This window comes from Solanum dulcamara, chromosome 10 (genome assembly GCF_947179165.1).
Source record: "Solanum dulcamara chromosome 10, daSolDulc1.2, whole genome shotgun sequence".
In the NCBI taxonomy this organism is placed as follows: domain Eukaryota; kingdom Viridiplantae; phylum Streptophyta; class Magnoliopsida; order Solanales; family Solanaceae; genus Solanum; species Solanum dulcamara.
This window is the reverse complement of record NC_077246.1, coordinates 34,294,486-34,316,791: the sequence shown is the minus strand read 5'-3', so window position 1 is coordinate 34,316,791 and position 22,306 is coordinate 34,294,486. Positions and strand designations below refer to the sequence as shown.

The 22,306-nt window shown below is 36.3% G+C and overlaps 1 protein-coding gene across 2 annotated transcripts; it reads left to right on the top strand.

Annotated features, from left to right (window-relative positions):
* Positions 1-2,555: 2,555 nt before the first annotated feature.
* On the top strand, positions 2,556-22,052 carry LOC129870672 (protein cornichon homolog 1-like). Of its 2 annotated transcripts, XM_055945508.1 has the most exons (6): positions 2,556-2,659; positions 2,776-2,887; positions 3,436-3,617; positions 5,423-5,545; positions 5,643-5,749; positions 21,610-22,052. In XM_055945508.1, exons 2-6 carry the CDS (start codon positions 2,813-2,815, stop codon positions 21,636-21,638), a joined length of 516 nt encoding a protein of 171 aa, XP_055801483.1. In that variant the 5' UTR covers positions 2,556-2,659; positions 2,776-2,812; the 3' UTR covers positions 21,639-22,052. The 2 variants fall into 2 exon arrangements, with proteins under 2 accessions (XP_055801483.1, XP_055801484.1); XM_055945509.1 differs by lacking the exon at positions 5,643-5,749 and having other exon boundaries at positions 2,558-2,887.
* The last annotated feature ends 254 nt before the right edge of the window (positions 22,053-22,306 follow it).

Below are 22,306 nucleotides of genomic sequence, written 5' to 3'. Positions count from 1 at the left end.
CTTATTGACACCAAATCCTAATAAGGAATTTATCTTATTCAAACGCAGCTCCCAAAAAGAGTATTCTGTCAAAGATAACTCATTTCACCTACCATAGAAAGATCTAGATACATTTGACATCTCTCATGACATAAATTGTCCTCCATTTAACATCATCCATGACATCAATATATTCCACTAAATTTTCAGATTTTTATTTATAATTATTTTATTTATTGTTAGGTCATCTTTTCCACCTATAAATACCCACCTTATTTCCTCATTTTATTCATCAAGCTTTCTCAAGCAAATCTTCTCTCTATACACATTCTCAAATATAGTTTTAGTTCTTAGTAGTGAAGAAATACTATTCCGGTGATTCATATATTCCGGGTAGTACACAAAACGTTCCGGCAAGGAGAGAAGCTAGGACTCAAGAGTGTTCATTAAGTCTTCCGGGTACCAACTAAAGCTTCGGTTTCCAGGTATGTAAGGTTTCAATGAGAGTATTCCTTCCACTCTCATGTCTAAATTATTTTGATTATATGATAAATTATGTTTATTTTCTTTAAGCTTTACTCTAAGTTATGTGGGTGTTTATCCATGGGTTCTTCCACCCATGTAGTCCAAAAACTCTTTCAATTAAATATCTTGATTTCAAGTAATATTTTCTTATGTAAATTCTTGATTTTACTTAATAGTATGAATTATGGTTAAACTAATGATTATTGGTCTATTTTGATGCAACATAATTTTATATGTATGAATTGATGGTTTACAAGTAATTCCTCTATTTATCTATTTAAAAGTTCTTGAAATTCATGGTGGGTTGTTTAAATCATGATTTTTAATTAATGGATTTCAAAGTATTTATGTATATTTATTTACATACATATTTGCAAGTTGAAGTGATTTGAACCCACCTAATTTTACTATGTTTTTAATAAAGTTTGACTTGAAAGCTTTGACTCCAAATAAATATTTATGAAAGCAATATATATGATCAAAAAGAGAGTCTTATGGAATGAAAGAATGATGAAATGATATGAATCATGGATTCTTTATGCAATAAGGACAATTCTTGCATATTTGAATTATCAAATGTTTTAATGAGCTATTCTACCGAATATGATGTTTGAATTCTCAAGTTATATGCTATGAATATTTTGAAGTATTAAACTATTCCGTGGGATTGACTTAGCACCGAATGAGGCATTGAGGTGGGATTCGGTAAGAGAATCCTAGTAGCAACCCCTTGTCTCATTAACTATGTGCCAACATAGGAGCCCTTGTAAGCTTAGGCTAATGGATCCATAAATAGCCCTTAAAGTTAAAGTTAAAGAAATGAATGAAGTTGTCGGAGTTCTACCTGGCAAGTAGTCTCCCCGGCCAACGTAGGGGGTTATGTTGGATTCCATGTAATAGCTCGCATGGTCTTAAATGTCGGTTATGGTTAGCTTCCCACAAAATGAATGTTTTAAAGGATATCCATATGATTTATTATGCATGTATTACATTATGTTCCATATTACATAAATGTTATAATATTTTCTCAATGTTCATGCATCCTTACATACTTAGTACATTCAAAGTACTAACGCATACTCTTTTGCCTACATGATATCACCATGTAGGGATCGGTGCTCCTCCTCGTTCTCCTCCACGTGGCTAGTTGATATTCCATTGAAGACTACTTTTGGTGAGTTCCCATGTTCCGGGAACAATACTCCTTTGTCTTTCTAGCTTATGATATGTTAAGATATTTTATTATGGCATTTCTTCTATTATGATTGAGGGTGAGCTAAAAACTTGTCTTAGCCCCATTAAATCTAATAGTTAGAGGTATTGTTGGACATATGTAAGTTGAAGATTTATTATTATGATTTCCGCTTGTCTATTTATCATCATTACCTATGAAAGGCTAAAAGAATGCTAAGAGGCTTGTTTGAGGTACTTTCGGGTTCCTCATTCGCCATGTCACGTCTAGGCCCTAGGCTTGGGTCGTGACATTTTTGGACCTAAAAGTGAATGTCAACGACATTTTAGATCCAATAGATGAATGATGAGCATTTTTATACCATTTTTAATAGTTCGAGAATATTTTAGGCCCTTTTCCGTTTATTTAGAGCCCGTTTGGATCGGCTTTAAGTTGGTCAAACCAACTTATAAACCCCCTTTTAGCTTTTGGACGTGTTTGCCTAATGCTAACTTTAAGCCACAAAGTTCTTAAAGTCAGTAAAAAATGAAAAGTTAAGATTTCTAACTTTTTTTCCAAGTGCTTAAAGCCATTTTGTTTGACCATTGAAATTACTTTTATATCCCTTATATTTTAACTAAATTCCCAAACTACCCTTTTTATTTTTTTAATGCTAAAATTCAAACACTTATTTTCAACATAAACACTTTTATCTAAACACTAACTGTTTATTTATAAAAATAACTTTCAACACTTCAAATTTCTAAAGACACTTTATAGGTATACATAAAAATTATTATTTTTAAACCCATTCAAACGGGCTCTTAATCATTTGATTGGATTTTTATCCACACAGTTAACACCCAATCGAAACTGGTATGTTTAATTGAGTAGTTCTTGTTTAGTATCCAGTAACTTTGCCTTTTTTCTGCCCAGTGGCTGTTCCTCCCAAGGAGACAATAGCCCTTCGTACAATTTTTCAGAGTAATTGTAGCTTCTATGCATTTTCCAATTCGAATATTTATGTTTTTTCCTGCTAAACAATCATCATTCATCAAAACCCTTTTTTAAGTATTTGCTTGTTCTTCCTCTGCATGTAGAGAATCCAATCAAACCAAACCGAAAAAAGCAAAAATAATGGCTTGGGAACCCATTCTTTGGCTGATATATTTAGCCATTAACATTGCCCTTATCTCATTAGTCATCTATCAGGTACCCTTTTCGTCTTTACTTCGTAAACCCCATTAAGCCTTTTTCAATTTTTTATCTTCCTTGTTAAAGGTTTTTGGAAGATAACTGGAAATATAATTCAATGTTTATTTCACAAATCATTTGTGTTGGTGGGTGGCGTGGAGGAAGATTGTGATTTTGTATAATTTTTATTTCACTTTTTCTTTGGGGAGTTGTCTTTTTTTCTTTACTTCTTATTTAAACCCATTATTTTTCCAGAGTTTGCAGAGCAATCCTAATGGTTATCTGTATAAAATCGTCATCTTTGACAAACTAATATGTTCATCTAATTATGAAACAATCTTTCTGGACTCGTGTTAAGTTGATGACCAGAAGTTTTGAGTTTTTGTGTACTTTAATGGGTCTGTCGCAAAATAAAATTTCTTTGTTTTTTGCTGTCTAAATTGATTTGCAGTGATGAAAGTCCTTGTCGGCTGTTTACTTTATCTAAGTACTACTAAATTGCTCTTTCGTCCACATAATTCATTTCTGTTTCTTGTTGTCTGAAGTTGTTTGTTTGTTTCCTGTAGATTGTGTGCTTAACAGATTTGGAAGCTGATTATATGAACCCTTATGAGTCTTCATCTCGTATCAACTCTGTGGTCCTTAAAGAGTATATTTTACATGGTGCATTCTGCATCCTATTCCTTGTCACAGGGCATTGGTTTATCTTCCTGCTTACACTTCTTCCTTCTTACTTTAATGTGAGAAAGTAAGTTCCTTGTTCAAATTTATGTATGTTACATCTCATATCAAGTTGATATTCATGCTATATACTTTCCATCTATGTTGCTTAGATCCACCAAAAATGTTGCTGCACCCGTGTTGGATCCTTATAGAATAGAGCATTTTTGGAGGATCCGAGTATCATAGGTTTCCATATAAATGAGATTATACTCATACATGAAATCCCACACTTTGGGAGGATCCGAGTAGGATAGTTTTCCATATAAATGAGATTACTTCCATTCATGTAAGGTTAATTTCGCTTAATACTCTTTGTTTCTCAAGGTGAATTACTTACGATGTTATCAATGTAATATGGAGCTTCTCGAGCCATTAATTAACAAACATCTCTGTTCGGGTTGTTTTCTTATATGCTAATTATGAGGAATGAGATGGAAAGATAGGAAAAATGTATTATTGGAATGTGTATCCAAATCGATTCGGACTGTGACTGTTACTCCTAAGGCCTAATGTGTTACAAATGTTTTGGAGTATGGTAAGTACCAAGGTGATACTTGAGCTTTTTGGTGTCTGGGATACATGATTTGCATAAGGTTCCATCAGGGCCATCAAGAAGGAGAGAGAGTGGTGACTAATTGGGTTAGACTTTCCTTATAAGTTAGGCACCTCCAATGCAAAAAGATTAAAGAAATACTACTCGTTAGCCCCAAATGTTGAGTTGTATAAAAAGAGTATAGTGTTTAGTTGGGTAAAATATTCTCCCAGGCACAGTTTTCGAGAGTACTCGCTTACCTACTTACTAGGAGGGTAGAACCCATCGTTACGGTGGCCTTACATGCTGGAAAACTCCACTCTTCTCTTTGTTTCCCCTAGTTATCACTTGCTGTTTTTACTTTTAGCTTTTTTTGTAGTTATGGATGAAGAAACTATCTATTTTGCTATGGGCTTCAAATCTTTTGATATTACCAGAAACTTTCCTTGAGAGGAGGTTTGGTATGACTGGGTTGAGCGAGGCAGGAATATGATGAGCATGTCCTATTTCAACTAGAAGTCAGTGGTGTAGCTATGCCATATTAGAAAGGAAACCTCTAAGGGCAAAGGCAAGATTGTGAGAAGATGGAGGCTCCTAGAGCAGGTTTCACAATTTTTTTGTGCCAGAAACTACATCAAGCTGGGGAGATATATAAGTATCATCAGATTCAAGGAAAAAGCTGATCAGTATTAATTATCCCAGAAATGGCCTTCAGGGTTGGTTGGTCAGAACTTGCCTTTAGAAATTAAAAGTGTAAGTTTTGGTACCAAAATGGAACACTTCTATTCATCCATATGGATACAAATTTATAGTACAAAAAATAAACTAACTAGCAATCAGATCCCTTGATTCTAGGAGATTTGAGAATCAAGGGATGATTTTAGTTGATCTAATATCCTAAACTAATTAATAACATATCAGATATGATTTTATCGGATCAATTTAAATCCTACAAAATCATATTTGATCACACTCAGATATTTACAAATCAACAAAAAGTTTATTCAGTATAAGACATCTGAGAAAGAAGTACGAATTGCTTGGACTATGATCAGGAAATTCCATATGCGGAATCTGTCAGGAGAAGTAAATGGTCTTCTAGGGAAACTGAGGAAGCTCAAATGGGAAGAAATGGGACACGATTATCATTGAGGTGGGGGGGGGGGGGGGGTCTAGTTCATCCTGGGAAAAAATGTTCTATGTTACAAGTTAAAGTTCATATTTCTCGTCTTTAAAAGATGCTTTCTTTAGATTGATTTGTTTAAATCTTAACTAAGAGAGGTGTTTCTGCATTGCAGATTCTTAAGTCGGCAGCATCTTATTGACGTGACCGAAGTTTTTAGGTTCATTGAGTCTGAGAAGAAGATTCGGATATTCAAGCTGGGTTTCTACTTGGTCCTCTTCGTGCTAGTGCTTGTCAGGTTTTATTTTAACTCTTGACCATGTTATTTTCCTCCTTTTACCCTCTTCTTCTCTCAAGATATGCTAATATGTAGCTTGATTTCTGTTTCTACATAGAATATCCAATGGAGGGACGCATTCTCTACTTTGCTATCAGTTTTCCGGTCCATTGTTGGAGATTTTGACATTCAGTCCTCACTTCTTGAATTCTAGACAGTACTTAGGTCTGATAGGTGTCTTCTTTGATTCTGAAAAGTATAATGTGCTCTGTTATCTCATAATAAGATTAGGAATGCATATCTGATATGGCTCCCTGTTCTTGTTTCCTCTCCATTTTAGGCTTTCTGTTTCTTTTATATTTTTTTACTATTAGTAATTACTGGTATGAAATAATAGAATAATGATTATAGAATAAGCTTTAAAGTTGATCCGATGAGAATATCGTGCAGCTGTAGCTTGCTCAAATTTTCTTCACAGCTTGTGAGCCTCTAACCATCTGATAAGTCCAGTAACGTTTGTTGTGCTTATCATTAAACTCTGTTCAGTTTTGGTCCAGAGTTAAATGCTTTGACGGTTTGACCCTCAGAGTGGTTTGCTCAAAGTTTCTTCACAGCCTGTGGAGCCTCCTATATCTTTTCATAATATCATCTAATAAGCCTAGTAATGATTGTATATTTAGGTTCAGAGTAAAAAGTTTTTGCCTTAGTACAATATATTCCAGTTTCCGTGGTTAAGCTTGATATTTTTGAATTCGAATTGTAGTCAACGGATGACAAGAGTTGTCTATCAGCACTACAGTAAATGGAATATTGAATGCCTTTTGTTTTCTTTGAAAATGAATCTTTAATACTCACTGCATGAGTTAAAGTGATCAACAGTATCGTAAGAGCTACTAACAAAAAGGAATGCAAGTGTTTGCGCATTGTAAATTTGATTGGAAAGTTTGTACTTGAAAATCGATGTTGAAAAGGATATTAGAGCTTCAGATAGTTAGAAAAAAGAAATGTTAGACTAACTATTTTGTGGAACATTTACAAAATAATGTCACATGTTCAGTTAAGAAGCCATAATTAGGGCTGTTCACAGTTTTGGTTAAAACCAAAACCAAACCGAAAATTTAACCAAACCGAATAAAAAAACCGACATTCAGTTTGGTTTGGTTTGGTTTGGTTTGGTTTGGTTTTAAATTTGAATAACCGATAATATTTGGTTTGGTTATGGTTATAGGAAAAAATAACCGAATAAATAACCGAACCAAACCGATAATTATATACTTAAAATTTATAATTATTTATATGTATAATATTAGTTTTTCATAAATAATTAAAGATATTTTATACGTTTTAATTATTAATTTAATATTAATATACTTATTTTTAAGGCCCAACAATCCAAACCCAACTCTCAAGCCCAATTATAAATTCTAATAAACACTAAACAGCGGTCCAAGTCCAACAATCCAAGCCCATTAGCCCAACTCTCAAGCCCAATTCTAAATTCTAAATTCTAAATCCTAAATTTCTAATAAGCACTAAGCACTTGAGCAGCAGGCAGCAACATAAAGTAAAAGTTAAAACTTTAAAACCATAGTATCTGTTTTCCTTTTATATTTTTGTTCCTCTCACGTTGGTTTCTCACAAAGTCACAGACTCACAGTCATAGACTAACAGTGAAGGCTCAAGAGCAACCTCAACTCCTCAACCCGAAGTATAAGATTGTCAAATTTTGAGAAGGTTTGTAAGGAGTTTTTCAAATTTTAAATTGATTTTAAGTTGTTTTCTTTTTTTCCAAATGTTTAAGTTGTTTCATTTTCTGTTTTGAACCTCTGTGGGTCGTGAGGAAAAAAGAGCTTCATAAAAATTTGAAGAATGTAGAGAGAGAATATTTGAATTATCTCGGCTAGTCATAAACCGAATAACCGAATCAAATCGAACCAAACCGACAATAACCAAACCCGTGGTTATTATTTTACTTGGTTTGGTTATGGTTTTAGGCATTTAATAACCGATAAAATTGGTTTGGTTATGATTTTAATCAATAACCGACCCAAACCGAACCATGAACACCCCTAGCCATAATCATCCAATCAGTGCAAAATGAAAAATATTGTAGGTAACCTGACTGATATTGCTTAGTTGTTGAAAACTGTGATATTGGTGTAGACTAAAATGTTAGGTCAAAAATGGTTTCAGATTCTCTTAGCATTGGGCTGTTCAATGAAATAGGAAAACCATACTCTGAAATGTTGTATGACCCACCATTTTACTTTAATTATTTTTTTAATTGTATTTCTTATTTTTGTTGGCCTTTGTAATTTTTGATCTGATTGTTTTACGGATATTTAGGTATTTATGATTAGAGTAGACGGTTAGTAGGTAGTCTAGTGACTTCTCTCTTCTTAGTGGTAGAACTTGGTGCTAGGCGGGAGCACCTATTTGCTCCCTTACGATTATTATTATTATTATGCTAGTATTACCTTATTGCATCAATTTGATTATCTTTACTATTTTTGCTGTCTGTATTGTTTTTTTTCTTCAATAATTTCACCATAGTTCATTTACACTTGCATTTTTTTTCTCAAACCTGTTTTGGAAAACGATTTTTCTTGAGCTGAAGGTCTATCAAAAATAACCTCTCTACCCCACAAAGGTAGGGGTAAGGTTTGCTTACACATTACCCTCCCCAGACCCCGCTTGTGGAGCCACATGTAAGGATTGTAAGGTTAGACCAGGAGAAGCGCTACTCGCCCACCATAGATTAATGGTCTTAGATGTGGAGAGGAAGAGTATCAAGTTTTTGAAGAGGACATAAAGATTGAGAATAGGTGGTGGGTACCAAGGACCCGTTTGACCATGATAATTATTGAGTTTTTTCGGAAATGTTTCACTTTATTTGAAAATCAATCTTTAAATCAATGTTTAGTCATGAAAATTCCTAATACAACATTTTTGGAAAATACCCAAAACCTTGTTTTCACTCTTTTCACTTTTACTATATTTTCCCTTATCAAATTTCACAATTACACTATTGCCACAAGGGCATGGTTGGGTTGGTGGGAGGTGGGTCTCCGATGTGGGAGACCTGTGATCGAATCCAACCTCTGTTTGTGAGTTACATCTCCTGTATGATTTGCAAGTTTTTGCATAGTGAGCAGGTTAGCTTACCCGAAGGGTAGAGGTTGTGGCAGAGGTTGTGGGTTTCCAAACTCTAAAAATTAAAATTTACACTAATTTTGTTAATTTTTATATAAATGACCCCACTTAAATTATAATTTTCATTTTAAAATCATATTTCATATATTTTAGGAAAAATACATTCAAACAACCAAATGGCATTTGCAAAAACTATAACCAAACACAATTCCATCTTTAAAAATTCCAGATAAAGTGAAAATATATTGGTAATAGCATGCAATAAATCGTATATGTGATTTAATCTATGACATTATGTGATTATCTATTTTGAGATATTACTCTTTTAGAGAAAACTCTGGAGTTAATGCTAGGGGATTTCACTAGGTATGTTGTTGTATTCTTTTAGAGCAGTTTTGATGGTTATATTTCATGTAAATTAGTCAAGTTGAATGATTTTGCTAGATTTTAGAAATTGGGGAGGGGGGAGGGGGGTTAAACCATATTTTGAAAAAGTACATTCAAATTCTTAATATTCTTTGCAAAAAGTATGGCCAAACACAACTCCACTCCAAATGAAGTGAGTAATATTTGGCTTTCATGGCCAAACGACCACTAAATTGCACAAACCAAGTATTTAAGGATATGTTACAAAAAAGCAAAGCCATACATATATGCAATGGAAGGAAATGCCAAGTAGCATCGAGAAAGTAGTAAGTGAAGTTTTAGAAGCGTCTAAAGGTCTAAGGCCTTCACCAAAGATTCATGGTGGTGGAATGAGGAAAGTGCAAAAAGTTGTTAAAACCAAGAGGCGAGGAAGGACACTAAAGGAAGCTACCAAAATCAAAAGGAATAGAAGTACTTGAGGAATATGAAAGAGCTAGGGAGAAGCCAAGCAGGTAACCAACAAAGCTAGAGAGAAAGCTCTCGATGGCTTGTACTAAGAATATAGGACACAAGATAGAGAGAAATGTGTAAACTAGCATGGCCGAAATAGAAGGGTAAAGATTTGAACCATGTTAAGTGCATTAGGACGAGTCTTGGAATCTTATCTGGAGATAGTGAGATAAAAAAAGAGATAGAGAGCCTATTTTGATCAATCGTTCAACTCAACAACAACAACAACAACATACCCAGTGAAATCCAACAAAATGGGGGTCTGGGAAGGGTAAAGTGTACGCAGACCTTACCATTGCCTCGTAGAGGTAGAGATGTTGTTTTCGAAAGAACCTCGGCTTATACAATCGTTCAACTCAAGCCATGAGAATTGTACTTCCATGCTCGATAAGAACTTTAACTGCAGAAGTAGAATTATACCCACGGAGTAAAGGATGTCTTGAAATCTATGAAAGTTTAAAAAGTGTCACGACCCAAGCTAGACCCTCGGTGTGACTTGGCGATTAGAATCCCGAAGGACCCCAACCAAGCCTCTTAGCATATCACATGAGCATGCATGAGGTATTTAAAGCAATAAAGCAAAGACAGTTGCAGAAATAAAGTCTCCATAAAGGAGAGGACAACGTCAAGGGATGCATCAACATAGACTTCATGAACATCTATCATGCCTCTACTAATCTAGATGGGGGCATAAGACAAGTTCGTAGCTCACCTAATATAAACAATGAAAACGTCATAAGAACATAAGGAAAAGTGAACTGTCACGTCCTCGAAACATGAGTACTCATCACAATGAGAATAGTAATAAGCTCTAGCCATGAACGGGAGGATGAGCGTGATCGTCGGATCCTACATTATGATACAATGTAAGAAAAAGTATGCATTAGTAGATGGAATGCACTAAGCATGTGCGAAGTATGCATGATCTATGAAAATAGGACATAATCAATATGAACATGGATGCATTACCAATATCTTAAAACATGAGTAAAACCTTGAAGACATTTAAACATCATAATCATATGGTCAATGCATCAAAACATCATCACAAGAACTTGTACCTTTTTCATATACGTTGGTGTCTATACCTTTAACCGACATATAAGACCATGCGAGCTATAACATGGAATCTGATGTACTCCCACACCGAGAAGGGGGACGCTACTTGCCAAGGTAGACTTCAAGATGGGACTTTTCTTTAAAATTGAGCTCTTTTGTGGATTCACTACCTAGGCCATATTGGCATAATAAACCTACAAGGGCAACATAGTTAGGGACTAAATATTGTTACTATGATTCATTGGGTAGTTACTTTGGCTACCGGACCGAACCTCACCTTAAAGTTCTCTCAGTGCTTAGTCATTATCCCAACGGAAAGTCATAAATCATAATCATTAACATTATTAGGAAAGACAATAAAAGATATCAATCCTCATCATAAAGTAATCATAAGAGTAGCTCATTAACATGATTGATTTATAAGAATCCATGAGTCGGTGAGAGAATCATTCACCTTCTTTAACATGAGTGTGTGAGGAGAACCCATCGAAACCTTTATACTTTGCTTGAAACATCATTGAAATCATAGTTCATCATAAACCTTGATAATCATTCATAAATCATTGATAGAAATCCTTTATAAATCATGATCATAAATCCTTGAAATTATACTTGAAAATAGCATATAACATGGGTCCATGAGAATTGATTTGAAATCGTGCAGTGTGACTTGAATCATGCATAATTAGATCAATAATAACGAAATAAACCATAATCTAGATGACCCAATGCAATTTCATGAAAATTAGGGTTTAGAAGAAGAAATTCATAAGAGAATTGAAGTAAAACCTTGGGATTCCATGGCTGAAAGGATCCATGGATGAATTCCCACATACCTTAGACTTTAGAAGCCCTAAATTGCACTTGAATTGGAGACTTGAGCTTGAAACCCTTTGAAATTTGCTTGAGGAAGAAGATAAACCTTGTGAAAGAACTTAAGAGAGAGGATTTTGTAATATGGGTATTAGGGTGAGAATGAGGGATTAAGAGGGTTTAGGGTAGTTAATAGTATAGGATTTAGCCCCCCCAAAAGGTCCAAATACATTAATGAAATAATAGGGAAAAGACCAAAAGATCCCTTGAACTTAACTGAATCGGTCACACCTGCACGGGAGGGCACCACGATTCGTGAAGCTCACCACAGGTCGTGGTGATGGTCGTGGTGATGAGGGTGAGTTAGGTTTGCAGGGGACCCTTCCTCGGAGACCACCACGATCCGTGGTGGCCACTACGGGTGGTGAACATCAAACGTGGGGGTGTCCTTCACAGGGCCCTTGAGGGAGATTGGACCACCGGACACAACCACGGCTCGGGGTGCTTCCCACGGTCCGTGAACCCTCTCGTTGTCCTCCACTCATATTCCCTAATTTCCAAAGTTAGGCCATGTGAGCCTTTCACGGCTCGTGGTGCACTTCACTGCACGTGAAGGGCTCCATGAAGTCCACCTGGTGCCCAAAAATCTGCAATTTCCCAAGATTCCCTTTCTAAACTCCGTTTTCCGTCTTTCCAACTTTCGGGGTCTTACAATATCTCCCTTTGGGAACATTCCTCCTCGAATGAGACCCAAACTAGTATGAACTGATTTGGAAATGGACATAGTAGCCCAAAATGAATGCAAAAACATTCCGAAAATGCATAAAAACATGGAATACTCACTCCCAAGCTAAAACACGACTTTAAAACTCATTTCATGAACATGAATGCATATGAAAACACGAGAATGACTGAAACACATGGATTCGATGGAATTGATCCTGAAGGAGCTCAATACCTCAACTAGAAACGGAAGTAAAAAGATGAGGATATCGCGACACCATATCAGCTTCGGCTTCCCATGTAACACCTTTAGGGGTCGTTTGGTGTGATGGATAAGAGGAATTAATCCCGAGATAATTTTTAAGTAGCCTTTAACCCCTTGTTTAGTTGCAAAAGTTGGGATAACTTATCCCAGGATTAACAATTAGTACATGGATAAGTTATCCCTCCTTGGGGGTGGAATACTAATCCCATGATAACTTATCCTGGGATAAAAATATAAAATAACAAAAATACCTCCTTAAACTCTCTTCCATACACCACTTTTACATTCATGTATATTTATATAATTTTTAAATACATTTATAATAACATTCATAGCTTCAAATTAATTGTTGTTTTTATGATAATATATTTTTCTATTAAAAAATTACATTTTATAAATACAATTTCTATTTATGAATATATTATAAGTTGAATTTATTTGTCTAATTCTTATGTTTATTTATATTTTGATTTCTCTTCAAATGTTCCCTCCACTACTAAATTACATATTTTTAATTAAATAGTTTATTACTAACTTAAAAATTATATTTTATATATCAATTAAAATGTAGATAACTTTAAAATGTAGATAATTTTAATATCAAAATTTCTTTTACTTTAATAAATATAAAATGAAAGTTTTATTTTTAAGCTAAATAAGAGGAAAGTTATATATTTAAGTTAAATAAGATGGAAATTTTATTTAAAACTAAATAAGATGAATGTTTTATTTTAAAGTTAAATAAAATAAAAGTTTAATTTTAAAAACACGTGGCACAATCATGGAAATTCATAAATAAAAATATTTAAGTTAAATAAGATGAAAGTTTTATTTTTAGGAATGAATAACTAAAGCTTGCAAAGAAAATGTAAGAAAAAAAAGTTAATAATATGGAGGTTATTTTCGTAAACATACAACTTATTCTTAGAAATTATGCAATGAATATAACTTTGAATATGACCAACCAAACAAGCAATAAAAACTACTCTCAGCATAACTAATCCCATTATAACTTATTCCAATATAACATATCCCAACATAACTTATCCCAGCATAACTTGTATCCAAACCAAATGACCCCTTAACCTCTTCGTTCCTCCCTAACACCTTAACTGAAGCTATTTCCTTGTTCTTCAACCTTCTAACTTGCCGGTCTAGAATCTTAATCGGAATTTCCTCATATGATTGACTCTTTATCATACCAATGCTGTCCAAAGGCACAATAGAGCTAGGATCACCAACAAACTTCCTCAACAAAGACAGATGGAACACCGGATGCACCGATGCCAACTCAGAAGGCAAATCCAACAAATATGTCACCTTGCCAATTCGCCTCAAAATCTGATATGGACCTACATAGTGGGGACTAAGCTCCCCTTTCTTGCCAAAACGCATCACACCCTTCTGGGTGAAATTTTCAAGTAAAACCAATCATTTGCCTCAAATTCAAGTTCCCTTCTCCTCACATCTTAATAGGACTTTTGCTGACTCTAGGCAGTCTTCAACCTTTCTCTAATCAATCTAACCTTCTCCATAGCCTCATGCATTAACTTGGAGCTTTCAAAGCAACTTCACCAACTTCAAACCAACCAATATGAGATCTATACCTCCTACCAAATAAGGCTTCAATGGAGCCATCTGAATGCTGAAATGGTAACTGTTATTGTAAGCAAACTCGATCAATGGAAAATGACATCCCAATTACCCTTGAAATCAATGACATACACTCTCAACATGTCCTCCAAGGTCTGAATAGTACGCTCGGCTTGACCATCAGTCTGAGGGTGAAAAGCAGTACTAAGCTTAACTTGAGTTCCAAGACCCTTTTGGAAAGATCTCCAAAATTGAGATGTAAAGTGAGTACCTCGGTTTGAAATGATAGACAATGGAACACCATGAAGCTTAGCCAACTTTTGGATATACAATCTAGCATAGTCCTTGGCTGAATAAGAAGCCTCAACGGGAGAAACTTAGCCGACTTAGTCATTCGGTCAACAACTACCCAAATAGAATCATGCTGCCTAGGGGTACGAGGCAAACCTGTAATGAAGTCCATATTCAGGGCTTCCCACTTTCAAGTAGGAATCTCAATATCTTGAGCTAAACCTCCCGGTTTTTGATGTTCAACCTTCATTTATTGACAATTAGGACATTTGGCCTCAAATTCCGCAATATTCCTTTTCATGCCATTCCACCAATACACTTTCCTCAAATCTCGATACATCTTTGTGGAACCCGAGTGAATGGAATACTGTGAACTATGAGCTTTAGACAATATCACTTCCCTCAAGCCATCAACATCAGGGACACACAATCTACTTTGATACCTCAATACACCATCTCCCCCCTCGGGAGAAAGCCTCAATGGATTTTTCGGTAATTGCTTTCTTCAACTGAACCAAAATAGGATCATTGTCTTGCTTGGCCTCAACATCCGCCACAAGAGACGATTCAGAACCATTTTGAACACCACCACCATCCTCGAAATCAACTAATCGAACGCTCAAACGTGCGAGTCTATGATCATCACGAACCAACTCCTTTGCACCCTCAACATGGGCAACACTATACATGAACAATCTACTAAGAGCATCTGCAACTACATTCGCTTTATCTGGATGGTACAACACACTTATATCATAGTCCTTCAATAACTCAAGCCACCTCCTTTTGTCAAAGATTCTAATCCTTTTGGTTAAACACATATTGCAAACTCTTATGATCGGTGAATACATTAATGTGGACACAATAAAGATAGTGTCTCCAAATTTTAAAGCAAACACAACCGCCGCTAACTCTAAGTCATGAGTCAGATAGTTCTTCTCATGCACCTTAAGTTGCCTAGAAGCATAGACTATCACTTTACCATTTTGCATCAACACGCAACCAAGACCAACCCTTGAAGCATCATAATAAAAAACAAACCCAACGAAACCTCTCGGTAAAGTCAATACTGGGGAGGAAGTAAGTCTATCCTTTAACTGATCCCTTAACTCCGTAAGTTTTGCCGGGGCCATTCGATAAGGAGGAATAGAGATTGGTTGGGTATAGTGGAGAAGATTGATACCAAAGTCTATTTCCCTTTAGGGAGGGATACATGGGAGATCATTGGGGAAAACTTTCGGAAACTCATTAACAACCGAAATTGACTCAAGAGGAGGAACTTCAGAATTTGTATCTCTAACCCGGACTAGATGATATATGCAACCTTTGAAAATCATTTTCCGAGCTGTAAGGCACGAGATGAATTGATCTCTAGACACAGAATTAGTACCTTTCCATTTTAGGACTAGCTCATTAGGAAACTGAAACTTAACCACACAAGTTCTACAACATATAGAAGCGTGACATGCATGAAGCCAATTCATACTGAGAATAACATCAAAATCGGTCATATCAAGCTCTAAAAGATCAACTGAGATGATTTTATGAAAAACTGAAACTGGGCAATTTTGATACTCTTTTAGCCGCAACTGAATCACCAACAAGAGTATATACCGAAAAAGGTTCTAACAAGATCTCGGGACTAACAATGAATTTCATAGCAAGATAGGGAGTAGCAAATGATAGAGTAGCCTCCGGATCTTACAATGCATAAACATCAAAGTCAAAGACTTTCAACATACCGGATGAAGTACCCTGCTGGGTCGGGCAATCTGAAGGAGCACTATGTTGAGCCTATTGATGAATCTCCCTTCCTTTCCTAGAAGCCATTAGGCAGTACCTTCTTTTGTGTCCACTCTTACCACAACCATAGCAACCGTCTGTACCAGCCATGCACTCTCCTTGATGGTTCTTGCTACACTTGTAGCACAAGGGGTAGGATTTTTCCTTTCCATCAATCTTCCTTGAATACGAGCCAAATATTTCCTCCTTTGACATCTTTTCACGGTTAAAGTCATTCCCCCTCCTAATATTCCTTCCGCTTACCCATTTTCTTTTCTTAAGACTTCTGTTCACAGGAGTTACCATTTGTTGATTCAATTGAGTGGTCACCACCCGAGCCAATAACAAGATGGCATTACGAAACTCTATATTAGAGATATCGACACTTGGAGGTGGGTTAACCGGAGCGGAAAGGTTACCATCTTGATCATTCTTCTGATTGCTCTCTTCTTGATGAGAGATATTCTGAAACGCGTAGGACACGAGTTAGAAGGAAACCTTATAGAGTTTAGCTCTATCGCACGACATAAGAATGATGAAAGAAGTGAAGTATTTCCTAAAATGCTTCATAGCCTCCTATTTATAGATGTGACGCGCTTCACACCCATGAACAAGACTATACTTCATGCAGCATGTTCGACTCCTACGTTAAACCTTGTGCTTTTATACCAAGTTTGTCAGTACTCAGGCTAGACCCTAGGAGTGACACGATGATTAAAATTTCGAACGACCCCAACCAAGCCTCTTAGCATATCATACATGAGCATGCATAAGGATTTAAAGTAATAAAGCCAAGACATAGTTGCAGAAATAAAGTCTCCATAAAGGAGAGGACAACATCAAGGGGTGCAACAACATAGACTCCATGAACATCTAACATGCCTCTACTAATCTAGATGAGGGCATAATACAAGCTCCTAGCTCACACAATATAAACGATGAAAACGTCATAAGAACATAAGAAAAAGTGAACTGTCATGTCCTCAAAACATGAGGACTCACCACAATGAGAAAAGTAATAAACTCTAGCCATGAACGGAGGATGAGCATGATCGACATACCCTACATTATAAAACAATGTAGGCAAAAGTATGCATTAGTAGATGGAATGCACTAAGCATGTGAGAAGTATGCATGAACAATGAAAATAAGACATAATCAATATGAACATGGGATGCATGACCAAAATCTTAAAACATGAGTAAATCATTGAAAACATTTAAACATCATAATCATGTGGTGAATGCATCAAAACATTATCATGAGAACTTGTACCTTTTTCATATACCTTGATATGAGATAAGACCTTTAACCGACATATAAGACCATGTGAGCTATAACATGGAATCCAATGTAGTATACCGAGAAGGGGGAGGCTACTTGCTAAGGTAGACTCCGTGATGGGACCTTTCTTTAACATTGAGTTATTTTGTGGATCCACTAGCTAGGCCATATTGGCATAATAAACCTACGCAGGCAACGTAATTAGGGACTAAAGGTTGCTACTAGGATTACCTTGGGTAGCTACTTTGGCTACCGGATCAAAGCTCACCGTAAAGTCCTCTCGGTGCTTGGTCATTATCCCAACGGAAAGTCATAAATCATAATCATTAACATCATTAGGAAAGACAATAAAAGATATCAATCCTCATCATAAAGTAATCACAAGAGTAGCTCATGAATATGATTGATTTATAAGAATCCATGAGTTGGTGAGAGAATAATTCACCTTCTTTAACATGAGTGTGAGGAAAACCCATCACAACCTTTATACTTTGCTTGAAACATCATTGAAATCATAGTTCATCATCATTCATTACCTTTTAATTAGTCATTCATAAACTTTGATAATCATTCATAAATCTGATAGAAATCCTTTATCATAAATCCTTGAAATTATACTTGAAAATAGCATATAACATGGGTCCATGAGAATTGATTTGAAATCATGCAATGTGACTTGAATCATGCATAATTAGATCAATAATAACGAAATAAACCATAATCTAGATGACCCAATGCAATTTCATGAAAATTAGGGTTTAGAAGAAGAAATTCATAAGAGAATTAAAGTAAAACCTTGGGGCTCCATGGAAGAATTCCCACATACCTTAGACTTTAGAAACCTTATATTGCACTTGAATTGAGGTCTTGAGCTTCAAATCCTTTGGAATTTGCTTGAGAAAAAACATAAACCTTAGGAGAGAACTTTAGAGAGAAGATTTTGTAATTTGGGTGTTAGGGTGAGAATGAGGGAGTTAGGATGGTTTAGCGTAGTTAATAGAATAAGACTTAACCCCAAAAAAGGTTCAAATACATTAATGAAATAATAGGAAAAAAACCAAGACACCCCTTGAACTTAACTAAATCGGGCACCTACACGGGAGGGCACCATGGCCCGTGATGCTCACCACGGGTTGTGGTGATGAGAGTGAGTTAGGTTTGCAAGTGGATCCTTCCACGGAGACCACCACGATCCGTGGTTGCCACTACGGGTGGTGAACATCAAACGTGTGGGGTGTCCTTCACAGGGGGGCCCTTAAGGGGATCGGACCACGGGACACAACCACGGCTCGTGGTGTTTCCCACGGTCCGTGAACCCTCTCGTGGTCCTCCACTCATATTCTCCAACTTCTAGAGCTGGACCACGTGAGCCTTTCACGGCTCGTGGTCCAATTCACGGCCCGTGAAAAGGTTCCGTGAAGTCCACCTGGTGCCCAAAAAGCTGCAATTTCCCAAGATTCCCTTTCTAGACTCCATTTTCCGTCTTTCCAACTTCCGAGGTCTTACCAGATGGTGCCCCTATAGTGGCCTGGAAGTCCCATGTAGATAAAAGAGTAAAAGGCCTTACTAAGCCATTTAATGCTACATTGATGAGTGGGAAGATGCCAAGGAGAAGGAAAAACACTTTGGTTCCCATGGACAAGAACAAATGAGGTACTAAAGGTTTTGCTAACTATCAGGGGTATTAAACTTATGATCCATAAAAAGGAATTATGTGAATGAATAATAGAGCGGAGACTTAGGTCCACTACAAGGGTGATAGAGAACCAATTTAGATTTGTGTCTGGTATGTCTATATGAGTCTATATTTTATGGAGAAGATTGATGGAATTTATAGGTAGAAAAAGGACCTACTCATGAAATTTATTGACTTAGAGAAGCCATATGTTAGTGTCAAAAAGTGTCCTTTGGTGGGTATTGAAAAGGAAAAAAATTGTTTTTGTCACAAATGTATGAACGGTGGTAAGAGACACGAAGGAATTCCTCATAATGCTGGGTTTTCACTAGGAAACTGTGCTACGCCCCAACCTATTTTCCCTTGTTATGGATGAATTAACCAATAACATACATGATGAGGTGCCATGGTGCATGCTCTTTATAGACAATCTTGTTTAACCGATGAAACTACTGAGGGTTTCAATCAAAAGTTGAGTTATGGATAAGCGCTTTAGAGAGTAAGGGAATTAGAATAAGTAGAAGTAAGATAAAATACATGCATTGTATGGTTTGCCAACAAATTAAGAGAAATTTAGTTGAATTGGATGAATTGAGGTTACCTAAATGCTATGTTGCACGGACTCTTCGTTTTGCCCCCAAACCCGTCTCGACACGACACTGGTGCAGGATGTGTCTCAGATTCGGTCAAACCCATCCGGATGCTTTGACCAGAGTTGAGAGCAATTTTTTCTCCGACGGAGCTGATAAATGAATAGCTAATAGAAGCTGCAGAGACCATAGAGGAGTGAAAGAGGTTTCTGGGAAGAAGAAAGAGAAGACAGATTTCCTGGAAGAAGAAATAGACAAACAAATTACTTCAATTATAAATTTTCTTGGGAAAAGAAGTAGAGACTAGAGAGAAGTGAAAAAGGTTTCTTGCAAGAAGAAAGAGAGGATAGATTTGAAGAAGAAAAAGACAAATAGATAACTTTAATTGGAAATTGTACCATGTTCACTGTATATGACCCTTTTATTTTTGAGTTGTGACACTGACACGTAAATAGTCAAATTTTATTCAAATATCTAGGTTATGCTATTTATAACTATTTTTTCTTATAAAATAAGTGATAATTTTTTAAATTTATTAGTAGCATGTCAACTTTTTTGATAATTTAGAATATCTTTATAACTATATTTTTATAATGTTGAATTTTTTTAGTCGAATCCCCGCACCCGTATCCATACTCGGATTCGTATCCTCGAATCTTAAAATCTAGATTTTGCCGAATCCGACTCTCGGATTCGCACTCGTCTCGGATACCCGCACCTGAGTCTGAGCAACTTAGCCTAAATGTAAAAGGGCAGCCCGGTGCACTTAAGATCCCGCTATGCGCAGGGTCCGGGGAAGGGCCCGACCACAAGGGTCTGTTGTACGCAGCCTTACCTTGCATTTCTGCCAGAGGCTGTTTCCAAGGCTTAAACCCGTGACCTCCTGGTCACATGGCAGCAACTTTACCAGTTACTCCAAGTCTCCCCTTCCAACTTAGCCTAAATGTATATAAGATATTTAGGCTCAATATTATAGGAGAATGGAATGATGGATAAAGATGTGAAGCATAGGATTAAAGTAGGATAGTTGAAAGGGTGGAGTGCCGCAAGATTGTTATGTGATAGGAATGATACCTACCGAAGTCAGTGAATGATAAGTTGTATAGAACAACTATAATAACCACTAGAATATATTAGAGATCCCATAGTGTTAGATAATCCTTAGTGCTGAGTTTGAAATAGTATGGACCCAAATGGATACAATTGCAGGTACAAATAGTTGACAACCTATGTTGCGCGGACTCTTCAAAAATGTCAATGGGTGCGTGTCGTATTCTCCAAAAGTAGTGTATTTTTGGAGAATGTGATACGGTGCTGCATCGAAAGTGAAAAGTCCGCGCAACTTAGTTGACAACAAAATAGAGGGTTAAAAGTTATATATATGAAAGAGAGAAATACCGAAGAAAAAAAATTCAGGGTTCATATTTTTTGTTCTACTAGCCACGGGAAGTTAATGCAAGTCGATAGGTCCTACAATCATCGAGTACACGAGTAAGAACTCATTTAGAGAATGGTAGGAGCACATATTTAAAGTTACTTGTAGAGATGAAATCCCAGCCACAAAAGCTATTTCTCTTTTGTATGCTTTTTTGAATCTAAGTATGAAGTTGCTATGAGGTCATTGGTATAATAAATTATGCATAGCGAAGTGCTAAATCAAATTTTAAGATTTGCATCAAATTTCGGAACAGAATAGATTACAGTATTTTTTTGACATGATTTCAATAGCAAAAGAGCACTTTGATGATGTTCTTTTGTGCAAAATCCTGTCATGTATGGAAGGGATAGGTGTCATCTTAAGAAAAAAGTTTGATTATACCCTGCTACACAAAAGGATGGACATATTTTAGTATAAAATACTGCAGGTGCGACATTTATAAGCCTTGTATTCCTTGCTGATATTTTTGTTGACTATAACATGCATGCTCCTTAAAAGGGCCTTTGCCTTTCTTTTCTGATCAAAATGATTTCTTCCATGCAGTCTGGTCCTATCTTTTATTAATGTTCTAGTCGATGAAGATGATGCTATTGATTTTGGTTCTTTACCATTGCCCAGTTTCTTTTGACGTATATTTTCCAGTTTTTGGTCAAGATGGCTGAGGTCTGATCAACCAACATAGCCCTGGAAAACCTCTACTTGAACTCTGGGCTAACCTGCTTACTCTTGTTTGTATCTGGTTATCTTTCCAGCAAACCGTCTCAGGATTGATTTTTGGCCGTCATTTCAGCATTACATTATTCGCTCTCTTTTTCCCTCAGTTTCATGCAGTCCTGCTTTTAGTTGTGTAGCTCTGGCAGTTGAATGTCCATAAGAGCTATGTGACTTTGTGAATGTCCTGTTGACTTGTTGTAATAGAAACCTCAATTTGTCCTCCAGATTAGAGAACTGTTGGTTTTGGTTTTTGCTCTGTCAATTTTCCTATAGCATTGATTTGCATGAAGTACCCAAGTTAGCGCAGAAGGCCCGTGTCCTATTGAAATCCCCCTCCATTTAGAGATTGCAATGGGGCGGGCCGGTCGCGGGGCAAGCCCGCTTAAACCCACTAAGATTTCAACCCTTCCTGCCCCACATAGCATAATTTGTTGTTTTAAACCTGCCCTGTATAAACCCGCCTCTCCTCGCCCCATCCCACATAATTTATAAAAAAAAACATTTCAAATAATAGGCGCAGCAAGTT